General features: G+C 39.4%; 2 protein-coding genes across 13 annotated transcripts; one reads left to right on the top strand and one right to left on the bottom strand.

Moving 5' to 3' along the window:
* Positions 1-267: 267 nt before the first annotated feature.
* Positions 268-6,985, top strand: LOC120898635 (serine/threonine-protein kinase PRP4 homolog). Of its 5 annotated transcripts, none has more exons than XR_005738682.1 (10): positions 268-557; positions 632-2,174; positions 2,245-2,831; positions 2,914-3,022; positions 3,150-3,686; positions 4,812-5,326; positions 5,943-6,065; positions 6,148-6,258; positions 6,464-6,739; positions 6,801-6,985. XR_005738682.1 is itself a non-coding variant. In XM_040304743.1 (6 exons), exons 1-6 carry the CDS (start codon positions 538-540, stop codon positions 5,013-5,015), a joined length of 3,000 nt encoding a protein of 999 aa, XP_040160677.1. In that variant the 5' UTR covers positions 268-537; the 3' UTR covers positions 5,016-5,865. The 5 variants fall into 5 exon arrangements, 1 of the variants encoding a protein (XP_040160677.1); XR_005738683.1 differs by having other exon boundaries at positions 4,812-5,074; positions 5,197-5,326; positions 6,464-6,906; XR_005738684.1 differs by having other exon boundaries at positions 635-2,174; positions 6,464-6,906.
* Positions 6,986-9,926: 2,941 nt separating this feature from the next.
* On the bottom strand, positions 9,927-18,995 carry LOC120898636. 8 transcript variants are annotated; one of them, XM_040304744.1, is made up of 8 exons: positions 18,873-18,995; positions 16,292-16,984; positions 12,880-13,575; positions 12,715-12,792; positions 12,375-12,416; positions 10,744-10,881; positions 10,543-10,639; positions 9,927-10,437 (listed from the first exon to the last, which is right to left on the bottom strand). In XM_040304744.1, exons 2-8 carry the CDS (start codon positions 16,458-16,460, stop codon positions 10,284-10,286), a joined length of 1,374 nt encoding a protein of 457 aa, XP_040160678.1. In that variant the 5' UTR covers positions 16,461-16,984; positions 18,873-18,995; the 3' UTR covers positions 9,927-10,283. The 8 variants fall into 8 exon arrangements, with proteins under 8 accessions (XP_040160678.1, XP_040160680.1, XP_040160684.1 ...); XM_040304746.1 differs by having other exon boundaries at positions 16,292-17,000; positions 18,873-18,982; XM_040304750.1 differs by having other exon boundaries at positions 16,292-16,906; positions 18,873-18,963.
* Positions 18,996-20,405: the final 1,410 nt, after the last annotated feature.

Raw genomic sequence — 20,405 nt, 5'->3', positions numbered from 1 at the left:
TCTAAGTTTCTGCGAAATACGCTGTTTGTTCTTGATTCAAATTGAAGGAGTATTTCCGAGACCATCTTGAAATAAAATTAACTTTGTGTATTGTGTATTGATCGTTTAAAAACAACATTTTATCAGCTTTTTTAAAATTCGAGCAGTTGACACAGAACAATATTTTCGAGTACAAACTGTCCAACCTGACCGCCATCGATTTGACGTACAACTACGCCATATGTCTATATTAATCAGTGAGCTGTCAAAATGGCTGCTTGATTCCTTCATGGACGTACCTTGCTAATTCGTTGTAAAAATATTTTTCTGCTTTTCTGCAAACTCGTGTGTTTAGAGATAACATTCATCAAATCCACCTCATTCCTACAGAAAACTAAGTTAACATCCAATTCGACTTCTTCAACATCTGCTATTAGTTCGCTTGTTCATTCGTTGTCATAACGTCACGTCATACAAGATTCACAGTGTTGATTGATTTGGTAGAGAAAGTGTTCAGCAAATAAACAATTTATCAACAAACTCTTTGCATCTTTAAAAATGGCGTCCCGGGAAGTGATGTAAGTTTAGTGAATAATATCGATGCTGTGAATGTTTACAGAGGTCCATATTTACATGATTGTGCACTTTCCAGCAGCATCGCGTCTGATGATAGCGACACCGAGGAGGACCAGAGCCCACATAACAAATTGTCGGAACAAAAGCATAACAGCAGCTCCCGTAAACACAAGAAACACAAGCGGCACAAAAAATCATCCAAATCCGAGAAAGGGGACAAGCAGCACAAACCGAAAAAACACAAAAAACATAAACGGAAGCACCGCGGGGAGGAAGATCAAGAGAGTAGCTCTGAAGGCGAACATGCTAAAAACGGTGCTTCGGCGGAACCGCGTAAACCAGACCAAACGATTCGAGCAAAACAACCCATCGATGACGACGAGCATAGCGATGAGCGACATAAAAGAGCTGAACATGTTGCGCGCTCTAAGAACAACGGCAGCACCAAGGACATAGTGGAAAAGCGAAAGGGGCATATTTCAACCGATCCTGATAAACTGGTACAAATGTTGACGCAAAATCTGGAAAAGCGTAAAGAGGACGTAGTGTCGGTAGAAAGCGAAAGCGATGGTACCGCGGTAGAAGATGCTCCTAGTCCAGACGTTGCAGTCATTGAGGATGATGAGCTCAATCTGGAAGACTTAATGCGACAGAAAGCATTGCTACAAGCGCGCCTCGGTGAGTATGCAACCGATGAGGAAGATGACGGGCAAGGCAAAGTGTCAAGAGCCGAAATGAACTCCAGAGAACGGCCGGTTAAGAAAAAGAAGGTTGATACCAACGAAACGGTCATCACGATTGACGGTGACTCGACGCCGGATGATGACAAACTGCGGAAAAAGCCGTCGATTGTTACCAACCGCATGTCTCGAGGTAATAAAGAGGATGCTCATGTAGGACAAAGAGGGAACAACGCGGATGCCGACACCAAGAGAAGTAAAGACCAGCAAATACATCCGGCGGAGGCACGTGCCCGTCAAATTGAACGGGACCGCGATCGCGATCGTGAAACTAGAACCAGAGACGATCGCCGCAATCGAGAAGAGGATAATTATAAACGGCGTATGGCTGAGGAGCGATATGAACGGGAAAAGGCACGAGAACGAGACCGGGATCGAGAACGGGAACGGGACAGGGAACGAGCTCGAGCTCGTCAACGGGAGCGAGATCGTTCTCTGGAGAGACGACGTGATCGACGAGGATACTCTCCCCGTGATAGAAGTCGAGAAAGACGTTCGATTGAGCGCGATCGTGGCCGCCTTGGACCTATAAGAATGGGTTCGCGTGATCGCTTTCGCGGCCGTAGTAGGAGCAGAGATAGGGATATGCGAGGTGTTGGAACAAGGATGGACCGGGAAAGGGATCGCGAGCGGTTCCGTGATAGAGACCGAGCTCGAGATTACGGTCGTGGCATGCAGCGAAATGGGCGCGATGGCCGTGCTGGTGGAAAGGGCCGTAAGCCAGATGACGATCGCTTTAAAGACTCGCTAAGTGAAGGATTAAAGCAACAAAAAGAGTCGAGCAGTGAAAGTGAAATCGCAGATATTGATATCGACGACGAGGAGGACGAAGAAAAGATTATTGAAAAAAGACGAAAAGAACGTGAAGCGCTGCTCAAGGTAAATATTGTTTTTTTTTCTTCTGTACAGCTTATCTAGATATACATCTTTAATAATACTATATTTTCAGAAACTGGGTGTGTTGAATGAAGACAGTAATACGATGACGGAAGTGGAGCCTCCCGAGCTTAAACAGGTCAGTATGATTAGTACAGCTCCGTCATCTCGTAACGAGAGCCGTGAAACTACTAGCCAGCGCGCAGAGGATAACGACTGCGACGGAACAGACCAATCGCTCACCCCACCGATACCGAACGAGCGGAAAGCCCTGATGGATAAGGTAGAACGTAAGCCGAAAGAATCACCCGAACCACCGAAAGATCTGGACAGGCAGAGTAAGGAACCAAAAACTTCTGCGAAAGAAAATTCTAAACGTCCCGAATGGGACATGTTTGCCGAACAGGACATCGACTCGAATTTCGACTCACCTGGCACGGTTGTGGCAAACAAACAGGCGCACGAGAATCCGGCCCTCACGGACAACTGGGACGACGCGGAAGGCTACTATCGTGTACGCATCGGTGAAATCTTGGACAACCGGTATGTGGTCGCTAACTACACTGGACAAGGTGTGTTCAGTACGGTCGTGAAGGCGCGGGACCAGGCACGTGGTAACGCTTTTGTTGCCGTCAAAATCATTCGCAACAACGAGATCATGTAAGTAAAATTAATTTGCCTTGAATTAGATGTTGGTTTTGTTGTTTACTCAACAATATATTTTATATTACGTGCAATGCAGGCATAAAACGGGCTTGAGAGAACTGGAAATATTGAAGAAACTGAACGACGCTGATCCCAGCGATCGGTACCACTGTCTTCGCTTGTACAGACACTTTTTCCATAAGCAAGTACGTATAGATAACTAACAATATTGTTCGATTTTTATATATCTATATATTTTTTCTTCTTCTTCTTCTTCTCTCTCTCTCTCTCTCTCTCTATCTCTCTCTCGCTCTCTTCGTATTACACCAAAAGCATCTGTGCATGGTTCTTGAGCCATTGTCAATGAACCTGCGCGAGGTATTGAAAAAGTATGGCAAAAATGTAGGCCTGCACATTAAAGCAGTGCGCAGCTATACTCAACAGTTACTTCTTGCTCTGAAATTGTTAAAAAAGACGGGAATTCTTCATGCCGACATTAAACCGGATAACATTTTGGTGAACGAAAACAACTTGGTGCTTAAGCTGTGTGATTTTGGATCGGCATCTTCGATCACAGATAACGAAATTACACCGTACTTGGTATCCCGTTTCTACCGTGCACCAGAAATTATTCTTGGCCTAACGTATGATTATGGTATCGACATGTGGTCGGCCGGCTGTTCGATCTATGAGCTGTACACGGGCAAGATACTGTTTAGTGGCCAGTCCAATAATCAAATGCTTAAATGTTTCATGGATCTGAAAGGCAAAATTCCAAACAAGCTGATTCGCAAAGGACAATTCAAGGATCAACATTTCGACCAGAATTGCAACTTTCTATCTCACGAGATAGATAAAATCACCGAAAGGGTAAGTGTCATGTAATCCAAGCTACAAAATATATGCTCATGATTGTAATTTCATATCTTCATCGGTAAGAATATTCTAGTATTATTTCATGTGTAAAAGTGCTGTCTTGTTCTTAAAATTCTTTCAAAATTATTTATTTCATTCCAAAAACTTGTTTTTCGGTAAAATTTATATATTTATTTCAATGTTTATGTGATGTTCTCGTATAACATTCCCATTTCTTTGGGTAATATTTCATAGAAAACGGGAATGCTTTGCGGCATTGCGATAAAATTGCACTAATTTTGTACACTTTTTTTCTTGTCACTTATCTTAAACAATGCTAATAACTATGCTGATATTAACGTAAGCATTTGTATCGCTTGTATTCAATTAAAATGTTGCTTAACAGGATTATTTCATGATTACACATGTTACTGAGCCATTGAATATTTATTTCAGTGAATAATTATTTACCCCGTGAATTTTTACACTGATACACAAACGCAAACAATAAGAAATTCACATGCTTTATCATGTCGTTTTGGCTGCAAATTTATTTGAAACTAGGCCAAATAGAATAAGTGTTTGAAACAAAATTATTAATTTAGTAAAACGGATTTTTTCTAGGTTTAAACAACACTTAATATTGAAATTCATCGTTTTCCAACTGTTGTGAGAGTTTTTGCTCGTAATGATGGCCTGGTTGGCCGTATCATTTATTAGAGTTACATTAATTACTTTTGTTTATTAAAATTCCATTCATTATTCTTGTGGAAATGCAATGAATGCATGAAATTTTTGATAGGATTTTGGCAACGCAGTAATTGTGGTATTTTATATTTTTTTAATTAAAACAAAATAATATAATTTTCGCTATGGCAAATTTCATCTTTTTTATTCAACAAACCTCAAAAGCACCTACATTACAATACATGTTTAAATATTAATGTTTACAAGAACAGACCGGTCCTTAATTATCTTTTCATTTTTTTCATTTTCGTAAGTACGCCATGTACACACATGTAAACAAAATTAAATGAAATCACTTGAAAGAATCATCCAGATCCTAATGCTTCCACAATTTCGTATATTCAAATAAATGTTTAGACTTTGACTCATTTTTTCTCTTATATGTTTATGTAGGAAAAAGTCGTGGTAGTGTCAATGATCAAACCAACGAGGGATCTGCAACAGGAATTGATCGCTGGTCAAAATCTTCCCGACGACCAGATACGGAAAGTGTCCCAGCTGAAAGACTTATTAGACAAAGTGTTTGCACTTGATCCTGCTAAAAGAATTTCATTGAATCATGCATTGGCTCATCCGTTCATTCAGGACAAGATCTGAATACTGCACTCACCTTGCCGCGGAATTATCTGTATGCAACGGAAGTTTTACCCTTCCAAGTAATGGTTCAACGCCGAATCAACGTCAGCTATACACATATTAACGATCCTTTTCTTACTTACACTTCACTGATAAATATTTCTACATCCGCACTCGCCCGTATGTTCTTCGATCGATGAAGGAAGCCCAACCCCATCATGCAGTCATCATTCATTCGTAGGAGTTGAAGTGTGTGATTGTTATACTGAAGCCCATGATGAGAAATTGTAGCTACATTTTCTCTTGTTTTTCACGAAGAAAAAATAAGAGAGGTAAACAAATGAATGCAACTCATGTAGTATCTTTAATCAACCATTTATCTTATGCAACGGAGGTAGTAATAGATACAAAATAGCCATCGTAAAACTATGACTTAACAGCAGTTCTTGGTTAAAAAAGGAAACAAACCACAGTTCCTTGTTTTTAAGATAACATCATTTGACTTGTGTTCTATGACCTATCAAAACACTTTGCAGAGTAAAGTATTAAATTATCATGATGCATGATTATGCTAAAATGTGTACAATTTCTATACAAAAACACGATGCAACTTTTTGTAAAGGATCTGTTCTTCTGATAGAAAAAAAACTGGAAGAAATGAATTATTTAATTTAGTATTGTTTTAAGTCATTCGTTTCAATTCTTTTGAGTAAATAGCTGCTATTATTAAAACGATGGAAAATGTGAAAATGAGTTCGTTTAGAGCGAAGGCAAAACGTAGCGAGCAAGAGAACGCGATAATAAAACAAATCCTTTCTCATGGGGATAAAAACAAACTCTATCAAAAATAGAGAAATTCGATTAACCTAAATTACAGTTTCATTTTTATCTAATCACAAATGATCTACTGTAAAACAGATTTAATTACATTGTTCTATCTTATTTCAGCATCTGATGTTGAGAATGAGTACATTTACTCAGTTGGACGACCTACTCAGTACGCGTCAAGCGATTAATAAAGGCTTGAAAGCAATCTATGCCTTAATGGATTCCAGCCAGTATTTGACAAAAGTAAACATTTCACAATCAGACATATTTCAATTACATGCTGAATGGGTAATACTAATAATATTTTTAAATCATCCTCCACAAGATCCGCACGTCAAACAGAAGCATGCGTCCCGTCATGGATTAGGTCTCTTTTGGAATAATCCCACGGCACGCCCCTCACGGGAATTCGATGCTGTTAAGCTGTGCTTAAGAGGTAGTGAAAAATTATCCAATGTTTCGTTAATTATTTACACTTGTGCAAGTTAACTATTACCAACATACGTTAAGTCCTGTAGAACTCTAGTTATCGGATTGTCTTTCAATACTTCATGCATCTGATTTATTTATTCGTTAAATGAAAACAAAATCAAAGTTTGTTAATACTTTTCTTTGCTTAACAATTGTTCAACATTTTAAAGAAACACGTCTTGTCGCAGTGATGTTCTTATCAACATTTGGAACAGCTGAATGAAAGATGCAACCATATTACAGATGATAGCTTCGAGCAATTATGTACAACGTATCGTTGTGAATCAGGTTGTTATGTGTTCGTACCCTTGAAACAATCGCGAGAAAAAGATACTTCTTGGTCTTTGTGCTTAGTCTCTTTTCAGTCTGTACTGGTGGTTGCTACTGCTTATAATCCAAGAGACGCCAGGGTTTTAAAGAAATGCTCTTCGTGCAAATGAAGAACGGTAAGTTCCACATTTCCATCTAACTAGTAAACTATCCGAATGTAAATGGCTCACTGTGCAGCTGGTGTGGTTTATGCAGAAACTGAAGGCTCAGAACTGTTGATATTTCTTCTGGATACTTGAATAAAGATGGCTCATATTCATATTGAGATTTTAAATGGCACAAACTGTGAGTCTTTTTAATGTTTCTTTTAAGTTGTGAACGAAGTACCATGACAAATAAATAATTCATACTCTTAAATCAAATTTATCCGCCTCTATTTTTGTCTTAAAAAAGAAAAATAACTCTATAATTACAAACATTTTTAAACTCGAAAGAACATTAGTTTATTGTTAAATTTGGTTGCACTTGAATTACATCTATTTAATGTTTACCATATATCACTTTAAAAATTCTCTAAATTATTAAATCAAACAAATATTTAAGTATATTGGCTAGTTCAGAGTTTGCATACACTCTATTGAACAATTATGCGTATACTAAGTAGTCAATTGAGTGAATGGTTCCAACTCAATAATCTGTTTTAGATTTTTCTAGAGGAGTAAACTTAAAAAAAAATCAATAATTTGATACAGTGTTTAAACTTACTTACTTATCCGGTGCTACAACCGCTTTGTGCTTTGGTCTGCCTCAGGAGTGTCCAAAGCCGTCGACCGTTCTCGCGCCTTCGTCTGCCAATCTGTTATCCCGCCTATAATGGCTGGCGCCTCTTCGCCATCTTAAGACTTCAATGTTAGAACAGTGTTTGAAATAAATGTGTACATTGTTTACATGATTAATAATAAAAGAACCCTTAATATTTTCTAATATGTACAATGCATAAACCATTCCAACAATGCATTATTCAATTTAAACTACATCAAAAATAAATCTATTCGGATTCATGAGGGAATAGATGCAGTCAAAGAGGTGGTCTTTGTAATTAAATAACACCAACAACGAGAAAAGTTAAATAATATATTCGAGGACCGCATACTGGCAATAAGGGCATATTTTCATTTTAAAAATTGAAAATGTCATCATAATGCTAATAATTGGGAAGATATTTGTTATTCCCTATTTCTTTCTCATGATTGGTGATCCATTTTCTTGAAAAAGTGTACGGCTATTTCACCTGTTAATAGTAGTATATTTTCCAAAATAAAATTATAATATTTTAGAAAATTGACAAACTCCACTCCATCTTATCGTACACGCGTTATTTATGTTGAAGGGCAATACAGGAAAGATTGTTAAGCCATTACTTTGGACAACATTAAAATTCCTAGAGACGGCAAAGCCGTCCCTCCTGAAAAAAATCCTAAAGTTTAAAAAAAAAGTTTTTCTCCAATATCTCACAGGCCACGAAAAACATCACGTTTATTTTCAAACAGCGAATAATTATATTTGTTAATGTAAAGTGTATTTGACAATTATAACCGCTTATTAGGCCTCCAGTGAGTTACACCTTGTACTAGACAAAACATAATTGACACGTTTTAAAGTGCAATTTAACGTTTGATTCTCACCTCTTTGAACAAGATTCCTATTATTTACAGTAAACATAGTAAACATACACATGGTGCTTAAACTTGACCGTTCATACCTTAACGGAAGTCAACTGTTAATTGGATTAAATGTTAACTGTGAATAGAATTAAATTCTATTTGTTGCGCAGATTTGTTCATGGTTTTCACAAAATTGACTCACCTGAAGCCATGTTTTCCTTTTTTATGAAGTATATTGGAAGAGCTCCGGTGGTACAGTCGTCAACTCGAACAACTCAATAATATGCCCGTCATGGGTTCAAGCCTAGAATGGGGACCGTCCCGTAGCAAGGACTTGACTATTCGGCTGCGTGGTATTGAATAAAGCCCCGAAAGCCTATACAGGCCTGGAATGTCCTCGTAGAACGTTCACGCCAAATAGAAGAAAAGATTTTAAGAGCTAACGCAGAGCTAACATGCTCCTAGTCAAATATCTTTACAATTGTTTGGAAATTATCGTCCTTTATATTTGATTTCCTTATTATTTCCTTACCTTTTAACTATGTTTCATCTGCATTTTCAAAGTAGAAGTTAGTAAAAGGTGGTTTAAACCATATCTATTGCGCCTTATGTCAATCGCATCTCCGATTACTTGCATTCTATTTGTGCTACAATATTACCTTTGAGAGTCTCAATTCACCTGTCTAAAGCGTTAGATGTTCTAAAGTAGAAGTTCACACACTGTTATTAGTTTACCAATCCTTCCACGACTGTTTAAACAATTTTCTTGATACACACATGACTCTTTTCCACACATGTGTAAAACATTATTGTTTCTTTGGTTGAAATTGTCCATGCTTGACCCTTCTCTCACTGAATTTGGGAGTGGAACATCAACAGTGAAAGCTAATACAACAACTTTCAACACAGACGATCGAATTACCAACGATTTATACAACGGCAGAGCTTTTTATGCGCTCCATGTCACGAGCTCATTTAATTTAAATTTATTGTACTTACATAGCCGTTCTTGTGGTACAGTCGTCAACTCGTACGACTTAGTACTATGCCCGTCATGGGTTCAAGACCCGAATATACCGTGCCCCCATACGTAGGACTGATTATCCTGCTATGAATAATCAATAAGTCACTGATAGCCAAGTCCACTGGTGGTGCAGGTTATTGTACCAAGGAAATAGAAGATAAGTTAAAGTTAACCAAAGATTTACATATAAATCTCCCGTGGCGGTCCCGTGGGTACTGTCCCTAAATCGTACCACTGAATAACATTCCCGTCATGGGTTCTAGCCTAGAATGGATCGCCCCCCGGAGCAAGGTTAGTTTAACCTTAACATTATTTATCTTGTCAACAATCATTGAATCTCTCATACATTAGATGTAATATTTATGATGATTTGGGAAATTGCAATATTTATGTGACGACCAACCTTTAAAAAGAAACAGAATACAATTTGTAAAACACAAAATAGAGGATTGTGCAGGTTTTGGCTCTAAGCCTTCATTTTGTTATAACTGTGACCCCATAACTGATAGTCAGTGAACTAGCGTGAGCAAATCAACAGAGTCACCTCCCATCTCATGTCTACTTTTTTGTTTTTCTTGCAAATTCATGTTCTCCAATGTTGAGGAATATTTTCGATTAAAAAACTAAACATTTACCAACATTTTCTTTCCATTCATTTAATTGTATCGCGTAAAATATTGAAACAACCTTTCTTATCTTTATTGTTCACGTAACACTTAATGTAACAGTTAATTGTAAACAGAAAAACAAACCATGATGTATCAGCACGACACAATCACAAAAAGAGAAAACGGAAGTGGTCAACAAAAAATACGAAATAAACTATAAAAAAACTAAAACATTGTCTTAATGCTTCTTTCGTTTTTTTTTTTTTTTCTTCGTTAAACACCGTCGGGAAGGTTTCTGACAGACTTATTTAACCCACTTATTTTACCGCAAAGGACGTTTTTCTTTGTGGGGACTCGGAACCAATTTCTGCCTGATTCGTGCGTTGTCTTTGGTTTTGGCTCGAAAATGACAGCCGTTCGTTGCTTATCGCCCAATGTTGATGGGTTCATCGGCCATACCCAGCTCTTCGGTAGCTGCTTTATTGCCTTTCCTTTTCTTTGAATACCACATGAACATCAAACCAGCGTAGATATTGGATAAAAATACGAACCAAGCCAGATAGAATCCGTAGCCATAGCTGTTGCGAACAAACCACAAAGAAAGGTGTGAATTGATTAGGGAAAATTGTGAACCAAAATGCTACTCGGCGATAAGTGGGCAAATAACGGTCTCGCTTACTTACCTATATTTGGCACCTTTTGGGAAGGTATATGATATGTTTTCCTTTTCGTACTCCACGGAAGCTACCAACACCTGTATAACGACAATGCTTGTCGCAGCTGCAAATAACGAACGCAAAAGATAGGATTAAACTCATACTACATACTCATAGCTGCGTTTTACATTACGCGTTGCGTTTTACATTACAGTATTGTCAATGTACCTGATATGAAATGTATTCCACCGGCCAACCGTTTAAACATGTAGCGTGGGTTTAAAAACGTGTAGATCGAAAAGATGAATCCCATCACCATCACGAAGACTGTAATGCAAGCAAACGATGCTTCGGTCCGGCTGTAGTCTGCGAAACGAAAAACAATATTTATTTCACCGACCAATAATTGCACTCGCTGGTGTATTCCATCCAGTTTGCAAACAGGAAGTGCTTTCAACATTCACAAGAAACATTTATTGGAGGAATATCAATAATAGTGTTACTACATATACTCATGCACCATTGACCAGTCGATACACGATACCATTGTTATTCTATTAAAGTCAGTTTGAGCGCTAAAAAAAGCTCGTAATAATTGTATTATTGACAGTTTTGCACATTTAAAACATTACTTATAGTTTCATTAAATTTATTTCAGTATTTGAATGGTTATGGTTAATGGTCGGCTTTTTCTTAAGTTATTCATCTGTTACAAAGTTAAACTTAATCATCAAAGAGCATAAAATTGCATTTGCATTTCAGTTTTGTGTGCAGTAGATATTTTCTGTTACAAAGATTTGACACGAAACCACCGCAAGTTGTGTTGAAAAGCTAGCGTACAATAAAGTTAAAACATTCTGTTTACCCCGCACCGAAGTATTTCGTTACACGATGTAGTGATAAAAATTTGAATTATGGACAAATCTCGATGCAACGATGCAGCACAATGTTTTAGTAGCCCACGCACGCGGCGTGAAAACTCACTGACGAGACAGTCTGCAGACAATTTCCTTGTCCCCTGCTCTTGTACATTGGTTTTACGGTCGTTTTTTATGACTGGCAAGAGAAAATTAACAGCCAAAGCGAAATGCATAACCTAGCATGAATTATGACGGCACACATGCGACGCTCCGGATATCCCCACTAGTGCAAGCTGCTGACAGGAACCTGCAGAATCGTTTTATGCACTTTTTGTCTGCCAAACACACAGGTCTCGGTATATTATCTCATCGTTAACATTCTACGCTTCTTTGTGTTTTCTACGAGGATTTAATATTTGGTTTTTGAAGGCTTTTTAAGCCGCCTGTAGTCCCTGTAGCAATGCGATCAATGAATAAGTATTGCTTGATCGTGTTGATTGCTTCAAATGCTACTTTATATATGATCACTGGGATACAAAACACTATCTACTATAACTATGCTCTAAGCTACATATGAGTATTCTACGCTACTCGAAACGAAAGCACATAATCAAACCACACTAATTAAACATCACAAACAGTAATATCACAAACAGATGAAGATCTACAGCATGGGCTTATTGGTTGAACTTCGATTGTCTACCAACTATTGCATTGTGTTTCAATACAAAGGCATGCTTTTCAGTTGAATTTTCAACCTAAGTTCAATTAAAAAGCATGCCATCTAGAAAGCATCCAACAATTGAATTTCAACTGTATTGTGAGAAAGTACTCTACAGCTAACTTGAATGTGCTTTCACAGGTGATAAGGAAATAGAAAGGTCATGTATTAAGCCATTTCCACACGTCTACTTTATGTTAGGTTCTGCTTAGTTTGATCGGTAAGCTTAAGTGCTGTAAATGGCGCTGTTCGTGTGTCTGTATTTGGCCGGTGCGTACCTTCGGTTTCGAACTCAGGATTGTAGAAAGCTTCGTCTTTCTCTACAAAATGTGGATGATCATCACATTCGTCGGTGTGTTGATGTAAATAAATGCAGTTTGTTTTAATGGGAAGGAGGTGAATGTCGTTAATTGTAATTGTAATGTGGTGTAGTGGGTAGTTATTTACGGGGTAGGATGCATTTAATATATATCATCGGTTCATTCGCAACAGCAAACCGCTAATCAAATGAAATGCTTGTGAAATTGTGCAATATTGCATTGCAGCTCCCGTGCTGTTAATTACAGGAATAAAACTTCCGTACTCAAAATAAATCAAACTTCATTGTTTAGTACTCACCGAGCAGCTCGTCATCGATAGCAGGATCCTGGAGAATCTCGTCGTCCGATGGGAAAAGGTTGTGGAATTTACATTTTTCTGTAAAAAAACGCGACAATCATTATTTAACATCTCAAATGTGTAGCTTAGCTTAGCCTTAGCTTGTATCATTGCGGTCACACATACTGAACGGGGTGTACTCGTATCCGTTGCCAATGCGGCCTTTCTTGGGCGGAAGTGGCGGTCGTATGATATACTTGGTGCCATTTGGGCTGACGATGAACGGCGGGATGTTCATCGCTTTGGCGAAGCTCCAAAGTAAATAAATCACGCCCGGCCGGTGCTCCCAGTCGTCGAACAGGGCCTCGGACAGCGTGATAGGCATTAAAACGTTGATGTCCGTCGAGTTGATGGTGACTGTGGTCAGCACGGCGGCTACCGGCTCTTTGAGAGTCTCGCGCACCGAGTTTAGATCGGTCGGATCAAGCATCATCAGCGGTGGGTTTTTGAGCTTTTGAACAGCCACTGTGTCCTGCTGGCGCACCTTGCCCGTAATTTCGTGGAACAGACCCTTCAGCTCGTGGAATCGGTCCGCATCGTTCACGATCCACGACGCAAACAGTTGCCTCCGGAAGGTGTCGTCCACCTCGGTCAGGTTTTCCATTTTTAAATCGGCACTAAGGAAATCTTTGATGTATGGTTCTTTCGCAATAGTCGAACGCATCGTTGCGATGCGATTCTCGTTCACAAATGACAATGTCGTAAAGTTGCGTGTCGCATTGGACTGAGCCATCACGGCCGGGATGACACCGTAGCGGCATATCTTCCAAAGGCCCGAGTGTGATGTTTTGAAGTATCGTCGCGTTTCCGGTATGAAAATTCCTGCCAGGGAGAAACACAAGTTCAAATGATGATAACCATTAACGGTGGAAAGATCCCAGCGGTGTGAGGCGAGCGATTTGTGATGGACGAGAGTGAAGGTAAGCGAAACATAAATGTGACAGCTGACCGAGACGACCGCCACGAGCTAGTCGCTCGCAGCTTAATCCTGACATACGGCTGTTTGTCTTCCGCGTTAATTACATTCGCTCAACGTTGCATCTACATATTCCGTTCGTACCGGCCTAAACAGGGCCGTCGAAAGTTTCTGCAGTTTAATCGCACTGCAAACAGGTCTTATTTTTAATCTGGCCAATTTACAAAATTTTCTCACCCAACGTAATGAGTATTGGCTAGCGCAACTTGAATACAACCTCGTCTCTTTTTTTCCTACGGTTTGATTTAGCTAAAATATGAACAACAGCTAGCTCGCGGACAATTGTGTTGGTGCTCTACACCGAAATTTTGTACCACGGTAGCCTCGAACAACGTTGTATGAATGAACGGTAGCGTTGCCACCTACTGTACCATTTCAGACGCAGTGAACTTTCCCTGTTGCTTGTGAAACGCAAAGTAAACATGTACCAAACAATTTTGTCCTATTCTCAGCACCTCGTCGGAACCCCGTTCGATTCGATCGATTAAATTTCAGCAAAGACGAAGAGCCAATATTGATTTACTTCAATTATTAAATGTGCGCTTTTGTTTACAAAATTTTGATGCCCCGATTACAAAAAGTTGAAATTTGTTACGCTATGGAATTTTGCAATATTAAATTTTACTTAACAGTTTATCGAAGTGTAAGCATGAGTGCTTATAGTTTCAATCGTTTTATATTGAGTGGGTTATGATTCACTCATAGTGAATGGTTATATTATGATAGGTCAGAGGTCTCCATCCTGAGGCTGCATGCAGCCTTCGATAATCTATAAAGTGGCCCGTGAAATGAACTTGCTGATTATTTTGAGTACTTCAATCAAAATTGTAATGTTAGATTTATTAAATTAAGTTTCAACAGTAGAAATCTGAAGAAATTGATGTATTAATCTTGTACTTTCTTATCAAAACGAGATTCAAAGTTCTCTCATTTGAAAAAGTACCTAAAAATTGACCCTTGAAAAGTGCCTTCAAAATTTGCGAAGCATGCGGCACGCGAACTAAAAAGTTTGAGGATCCATGCTCTAGGCAACAAACCAATTTCTTCTGCTCACAGTGTTCATGCATTTGCATGGGCATTTATGTACAATAAATGTGTTGTGCGAAATGAAAAAGTGTTGTAAAACTTTACACACATTAGTATGCATACTGATCACACCTATTGATCTTCCCTACACAGCTTTTAAACACATCCAGCTTACTATCATTTCTGTACCATTCTGCATTCAGCTAACACATTCGCATGCCCTATAACCATAAGCGCGAACATGTAATTATTCTGGCCAAATATTTCAATCGTTCATGAACCTGAATCTAAGCTGATACACATTTTGACATTTTACATTACAACAAGATAGATGCTTGAAATGATTGATGCAAAACGAAAAGCAGAGGCAAAGAAGTTATTCCTCATTTTTCGTTTATCATTATGATATGTTTCAAAGCGCATTATGAGCTGTCTGTGCAGAAGATTAAACGACCTTTTCGTGTTTTGTCAAGCTGTCGAAACAGCCACTGTAACACATGTTCAGCTCGCAGTTAAAATTATAAGCGTTGTTCTCTTTTTTGAACTCCATATGCATGACAAACCACACGTTTGCAGAATATTTGCTTACACATGCAAAGGATGCAATAACTCATTTTCAACACATCAACACAAATTAATCGTGGTAAGAAAATGGATATTGAAGCTTTATTCATTGTAACTAACAAGTTTTCTCTTTTGTAACACACAATTGTGATGTAAATTTTGGGTATATTAAGTATGTTATATGAAAATAAAATAGGAACAATGTGTTATTAATACTATAATTTTAATAAAAGGAATATCTCAGCCAACGCACTGCATCTAGTCATTGAACTATATTAAACTTGTCCTTTACCGATATGACTCATTGTTCGTTACCTATACAAAAATAATTTTCGTTGGTCGATTCGCATCCCAGTCTTTTCTACTTTCGAATGCCAAATCTCATCATTTCGCTAGTTGGCATTCATTCAAAGAATGTTGGACTTTTGTTTCTACCTCTCTGAGGAAACATGAAACCACCATGAATTCTACAGCAATGGCTACGAGACGGTTTACAATGTAACGTAAAAAAAAGTTCCTGTTAAGTAAAACTCTACTGGCTGTGATTGTGCGGCACGATTACTATCTCCGATGGAGGTGCCTGGTGCCCCTGCACGCGTTTCCTTTCATTTCAAAACACCGCGTACCGTTGAATGAGCGGTGCGATCATTCGTTGTTGGAATTAATAAATTACAACACTAGTCGGTACAATACGGTTGTTGCGCTGATTACTCCATACCATGCCAGCACTAACTGACCGTTCCCTCCGCGAGTTTCACTATGGAATCTGTATTCTTTATTTATAGAACCTCTATCTGGTTATCCTAGCGAGCCCGGCGTTTTTGTTCAAAGGTGTGTGCGTGTTAACATTATTTTCCCTCCTGATTTTAAACGATTTGTTACGATAAACCCGCCGAATGTATCAATGTTTACGTTCGCCAGGGTTTCGAATCGGGAAATAAGCAGGTAAGAAGTGCCCCACATGTTGCTTACCTTGGCCACCTGTTACGATGAACCAGTGATCGGTAGAAATGGCCACAATCCATATGACGGCTGCCACCCCGATAAGAATTGTGCAGCCAAGAAGAATACGCCGCTGACGGTAAAATTCCTCCATGAGCGGCTTGCGCTCTTCTTCTCGGGAAATCGAAGTAGTCGACATTATCGACCGTTGCTCGTTCTTCGCCCCTGTTGTTTTGAACTTTGTCGATCGCTGATCAGAGCAATCAGCTCCCTACCACTGAGATCGGTACACTTTTGCTCACGGCTGTGTGACTTTTTCTTTTCGCTCGAAATGCACACACCTTGCTGTCGCCAATGGCAATTTTCACCCAATGCCTGCTGTATCTATTCTACTGCTCTGCTTTAATTTTACACATGCACTATTCTACGCTGGTTCGCACTGCACTCATCACCACCGCTGACTTTCGTGTTTCATTGTAAGAAACTTTTAGCTAACTCGAACACTTCACTACCACCATCGGTACAATATGACACGACGAAAAAAAAATCTCACACCATATCTACCGAGTAGTTCACATTTTCTTACACTACCAGTCCGGTACAGGGAAGCACTAGAGCATTGTCGATTTTTTATCTACTGCATCACTACGGTACGTACGATTGCTAAATTTCGTGAAAATTTCTCCCAATACATGCACATACGCTCGCTGTCACACGGACGATCTACGAGAAATGAACACTGCAGTTTTCTCTAGATGTACAATTATTTTCTCCCGGGCAAATGAGCACACGAGCCGGGAAATGCGGGTTATTTTTTTACACTTTTTTTCGTTCCTATTTGCTTCGGTAGAATGTCAACCGTGTCTGTTCGGCTGTGTACGGATGTCACTCATGAATGCCCCACCGCGTCGCACAATTGATCGCGATCGTGCACGCAATCATTTTGCACCTCGTCTTTCAAACGGTGGTTCGCACTGCAATCAATCCCGACCAAGGGATCCCGCATCGCATCGCGTTAAATTGGTTCTCGCAACACGATGGCTGTTGTATTTTCGGTTCATTTCTCACGGCACTGTTGTTTGTTATCTTGCAGTGCGGGCGCGGATTACGGCTCGTCAATATTGCGTACGTTATGGGTACTTGCAGAAGGGACCGATCACCGGGGTAAAAATAAACTATGCGAGCCTCCCGAGGGCTGTGTTGACCGAATCCTGTCAATCCTGGGAACTAACAGTACTACGAACCAGGTCGGCAAAGATCGGGAGAGATCGTGGCAGAATGTCGAACATCCCGCTGTGCCGATAAAATATGAGCTTCGCTTTCGCGGCTCGGTTGTCGCGAACGACGAAGATAAATTCCCACAGCTGAAAACCGTTTACGCGAGAGCACGAGCCGCTATGCTCCAGCTTCTAACGCCACGCGACACAGTGCAAGAATCAGACGTGTTTTTTTTTTTTTTTGAGAACACACCCGCAATGAAGGCCAACAGGGTCCGAAACGAGATGCTAGAAACAGGAAGTTTAGACAGTGCATGAAATACCGCCACCATGAAACATTACACAGTGGGTAGCACCGATGAAAGGCAAAACCGACCGTGTCTCTAGGTGTACAGTTAAACAAACGAAAGAAACGCACACACTGTCAAAATGGGCCCCAAAATTCTCTGATGTTTGCCACCTTCCCTCTGCCAACGATGCTTGAAATACGGGATTTGGGTGTTTAAAAATAATTCTCACTCCCCTGAGAAGAAAAAAGAAGGGAATGAACTTTTGTTTCTGGTCTTTCTCACACACTGCTGACACACTGGCCACAAGGGACGAACGATGTACACCGATCGCCGAATCTACCATAAACGCATACACATGTTTTGTTGAAATTTGAATGACAAATTTTGACAAACCTTACCCAATATGATGTTTTGTGACTGGATGAGGTTTCGAAGTGAAAGCCGTCATCACAAAAATGCAGTATTGCATGTATTGCTTTTTTTTTTTGCATGTATTGCACTCTGTGGAATTAAGGCCGTGCTACTTTGCTGTCTAGATATGCACTAGGCATTGTAATATTCTAAACAAACAAACACAGCAATAACGCATTTTGAATGGGTCAATCAAACGTTTCTTATGGGTCTCAGGAATCTGTTTTGATACAATAATTTGTATTTTTTATGGAATCGCCAATAACATTTTTGAAGCAGAATTTTAGGAAAGATTAAGGAAACAATTGAAATCAGTTTTGAGATATGCATTTGTATGACCATTGCTTGTATGGTTTTCATTGTAAATCCATTTTAATGGTTGCATCCTTGAACACTGAGCTCCACCCTTAATATTTAGTAAGCGAGGTACTGTTTGACACCTACACCTATTTTTTTTGTATTTGATATCTAACATCTCTTAACTGAAGTATCACTTCCTTGAACGTTTGTCGTTGTGGTAATCTTTTTGTTTATAAGGCCAATAATACGCTCACTAGCGCTTAATTTTCACGTAAATCACAGCCACTAAAGAAGAGGCAATGCAAACACCAAAACGGTTCTAAAATCAATAGAACCTTGAACAGCGGAGTTGGAAACACTAAATTATCACTTTTTCACGGATTCACACCATACTTGTACGAAACTGCTCATAATCCCATTGGACCGACTGCGTCGAACGCTGTTGCCCTCACGGTGGCCCAGATCGCAACTGAAAATAGCGTTCTACCCACGAACCCGGTACAGCGGTCAGATCGTAGTAACTCAAGCGCAGAAGACGGATTTTCTCGTGAAAGATAATCATCTACAAAGCCAACCGCTTACAGATGGGATGAAACCCGTCTATCGTGTTTCTCGTTTTCCTTGCGTGTGTAACTCATTTTTTTCTAATTCAAACCCGAACTCATGGTTACTCACCACCGCGAAACTGTGCTCGCGAGTGGTAGAATGATTTTTAAACACGCGTTCCTTTTGTAATTTCCTTTTCCTTGCTTACCACAAAACAGTAATACTGAATCGACACTTTAGCAACAACCTGCTACATGAGCTGATCTGCTACTGATAAACTATTGAGGATTATTAACACTTGTCCCCAGCCGCCAGTCGTTAGGAACTTTTGAATAGAGCATCTTAAGCTTCAACCAAACAATAAGAAACTCCAAAACTCTAGTGTATAGCTACTCGTTCAAGCAATTTGTGCTCTCTTTGCTCCCGTTGGCGTCGTTCTCTGTTCCTTTTGCTGCTAGCCACAGTTAAGTCCCATGCTGGACGCATCTGGGTGAGATATGTGTGATCATCGGTCAGCGGCAGCCAAATTGCCCCCCTGGGAAAACAAATAGTGTGTTATGCCTTCTTTTTGCATCAGTATTATTTATAACTTCAAAGAAATTGGTATCAAAACGTTTTGGGTGCCGATGCTACTTATTCGATTGTTTTCGTACCTTTAGTTGTGTGTTGCCTAAAACCAACCGATTAATTTGTTTGTTTTTACCCTGTGTGCTAACGATTTTTCTTTGCTATTGATTTTTACGCATTGTTGAACATCAGTATTAAGCAACATAACAGCTATGCGAAATATTAACTGTGCAATTTCAGTCACATTTCGAGAGTATAGAGTATCATTCAAAAAGAATGCAATTATTATATTTAACCTTAAACGCATCTTCAAATATGTATCGCTCTTGCTACTTTGTGGTAAAAATAAAGTCCTACAAATACATTTTAAATGTTTACTGTAGCTTACAGTAGATGTTTTGTGGCCCACCATTTTTCTGTTGCATGTTTTCACACTCGGCTTGGCGTGTTGGATGTATGTTTTAAATACTCAATTACCGCCAGTGCCGATCTGTCAGTAGACGTTTCTTTCAGCACACCATTGCTACCTATAGCACTTTTCACAATGTCTTTCTTTTCGGCTTTCGCTTCCGAGCGCTTCTGCATCCAACAGATGAGTAATTGGTCGCTTCGTTAAAGTTGATTAAAAATATAGCGCTTCGATAATTGTTTGCATACGCTAATTTATCGGACCAAGAACGAAAGACATGCCGCAGGGAAAATGTATACATATTTGTATACATATTTGTAAGATATCGTCCCGTTTTACACATACCATAGGTAGAAGCGAATTCAGAGCGTGTTAGCGAGCAGTAACTACTTGCAAAATAAAGA

Source organism: Anopheles arabiensis, chromosome 2 (assembly GCF_016920715.1).
Source record: "Anopheles arabiensis isolate DONGOLA chromosome 2, AaraD3, whole genome shotgun sequence".
NCBI classification, from domain to species: Eukaryota; Metazoa; Arthropoda; class Insecta; order Diptera; family Culicidae; genus Anopheles; species Anopheles arabiensis.
This window is presented reverse-complemented; position numbering and strand designations above follow the sequence as displayed.

Bases quoted from the DNA above. Each gene is read 5' to 3' on its own strand.
- LOC120898636 (XM_040304744.1), bottom strand. From the start codon at position 16,460: ATGTCGACTACTTCGATTTCCCGAGAAGAAGAGCGCAAGCCGCTCATG. The intron at 12,793-12,879 runs GTATGTGTGACC...GTTTTTTTACAG, and splicing joins ATACGAGTACACCCCGTTCA to AAAAATGTAAATTCCACAAC. The intron at 12,417-12,714 runs GTGAGTACTAAA...CACATTTTGTAG, and splicing joins TATCGATGACGAGCTGCTCG to AGAAAGACGAAGCTTTCTAC.
- LOC120898635 (XM_040304743.1), top strand. From the start codon at position 538: ATGGCGTCCCGGGAAGTGAT. The intron at 2,175-2,244 runs GTAAATATTGTT...CTATATTTTCAG, and splicing joins AACGTGAAGCGCTGCTCAAG to AAACTGGGTGTGTTGAATGA. The intron at 2,832-2,913 runs GTAAGTAAAATT...CGTGCAATGCAG, and splicing joins ATTCGCAACAACGAGATCAT to GCATAAAACGGGCTTGAGAG.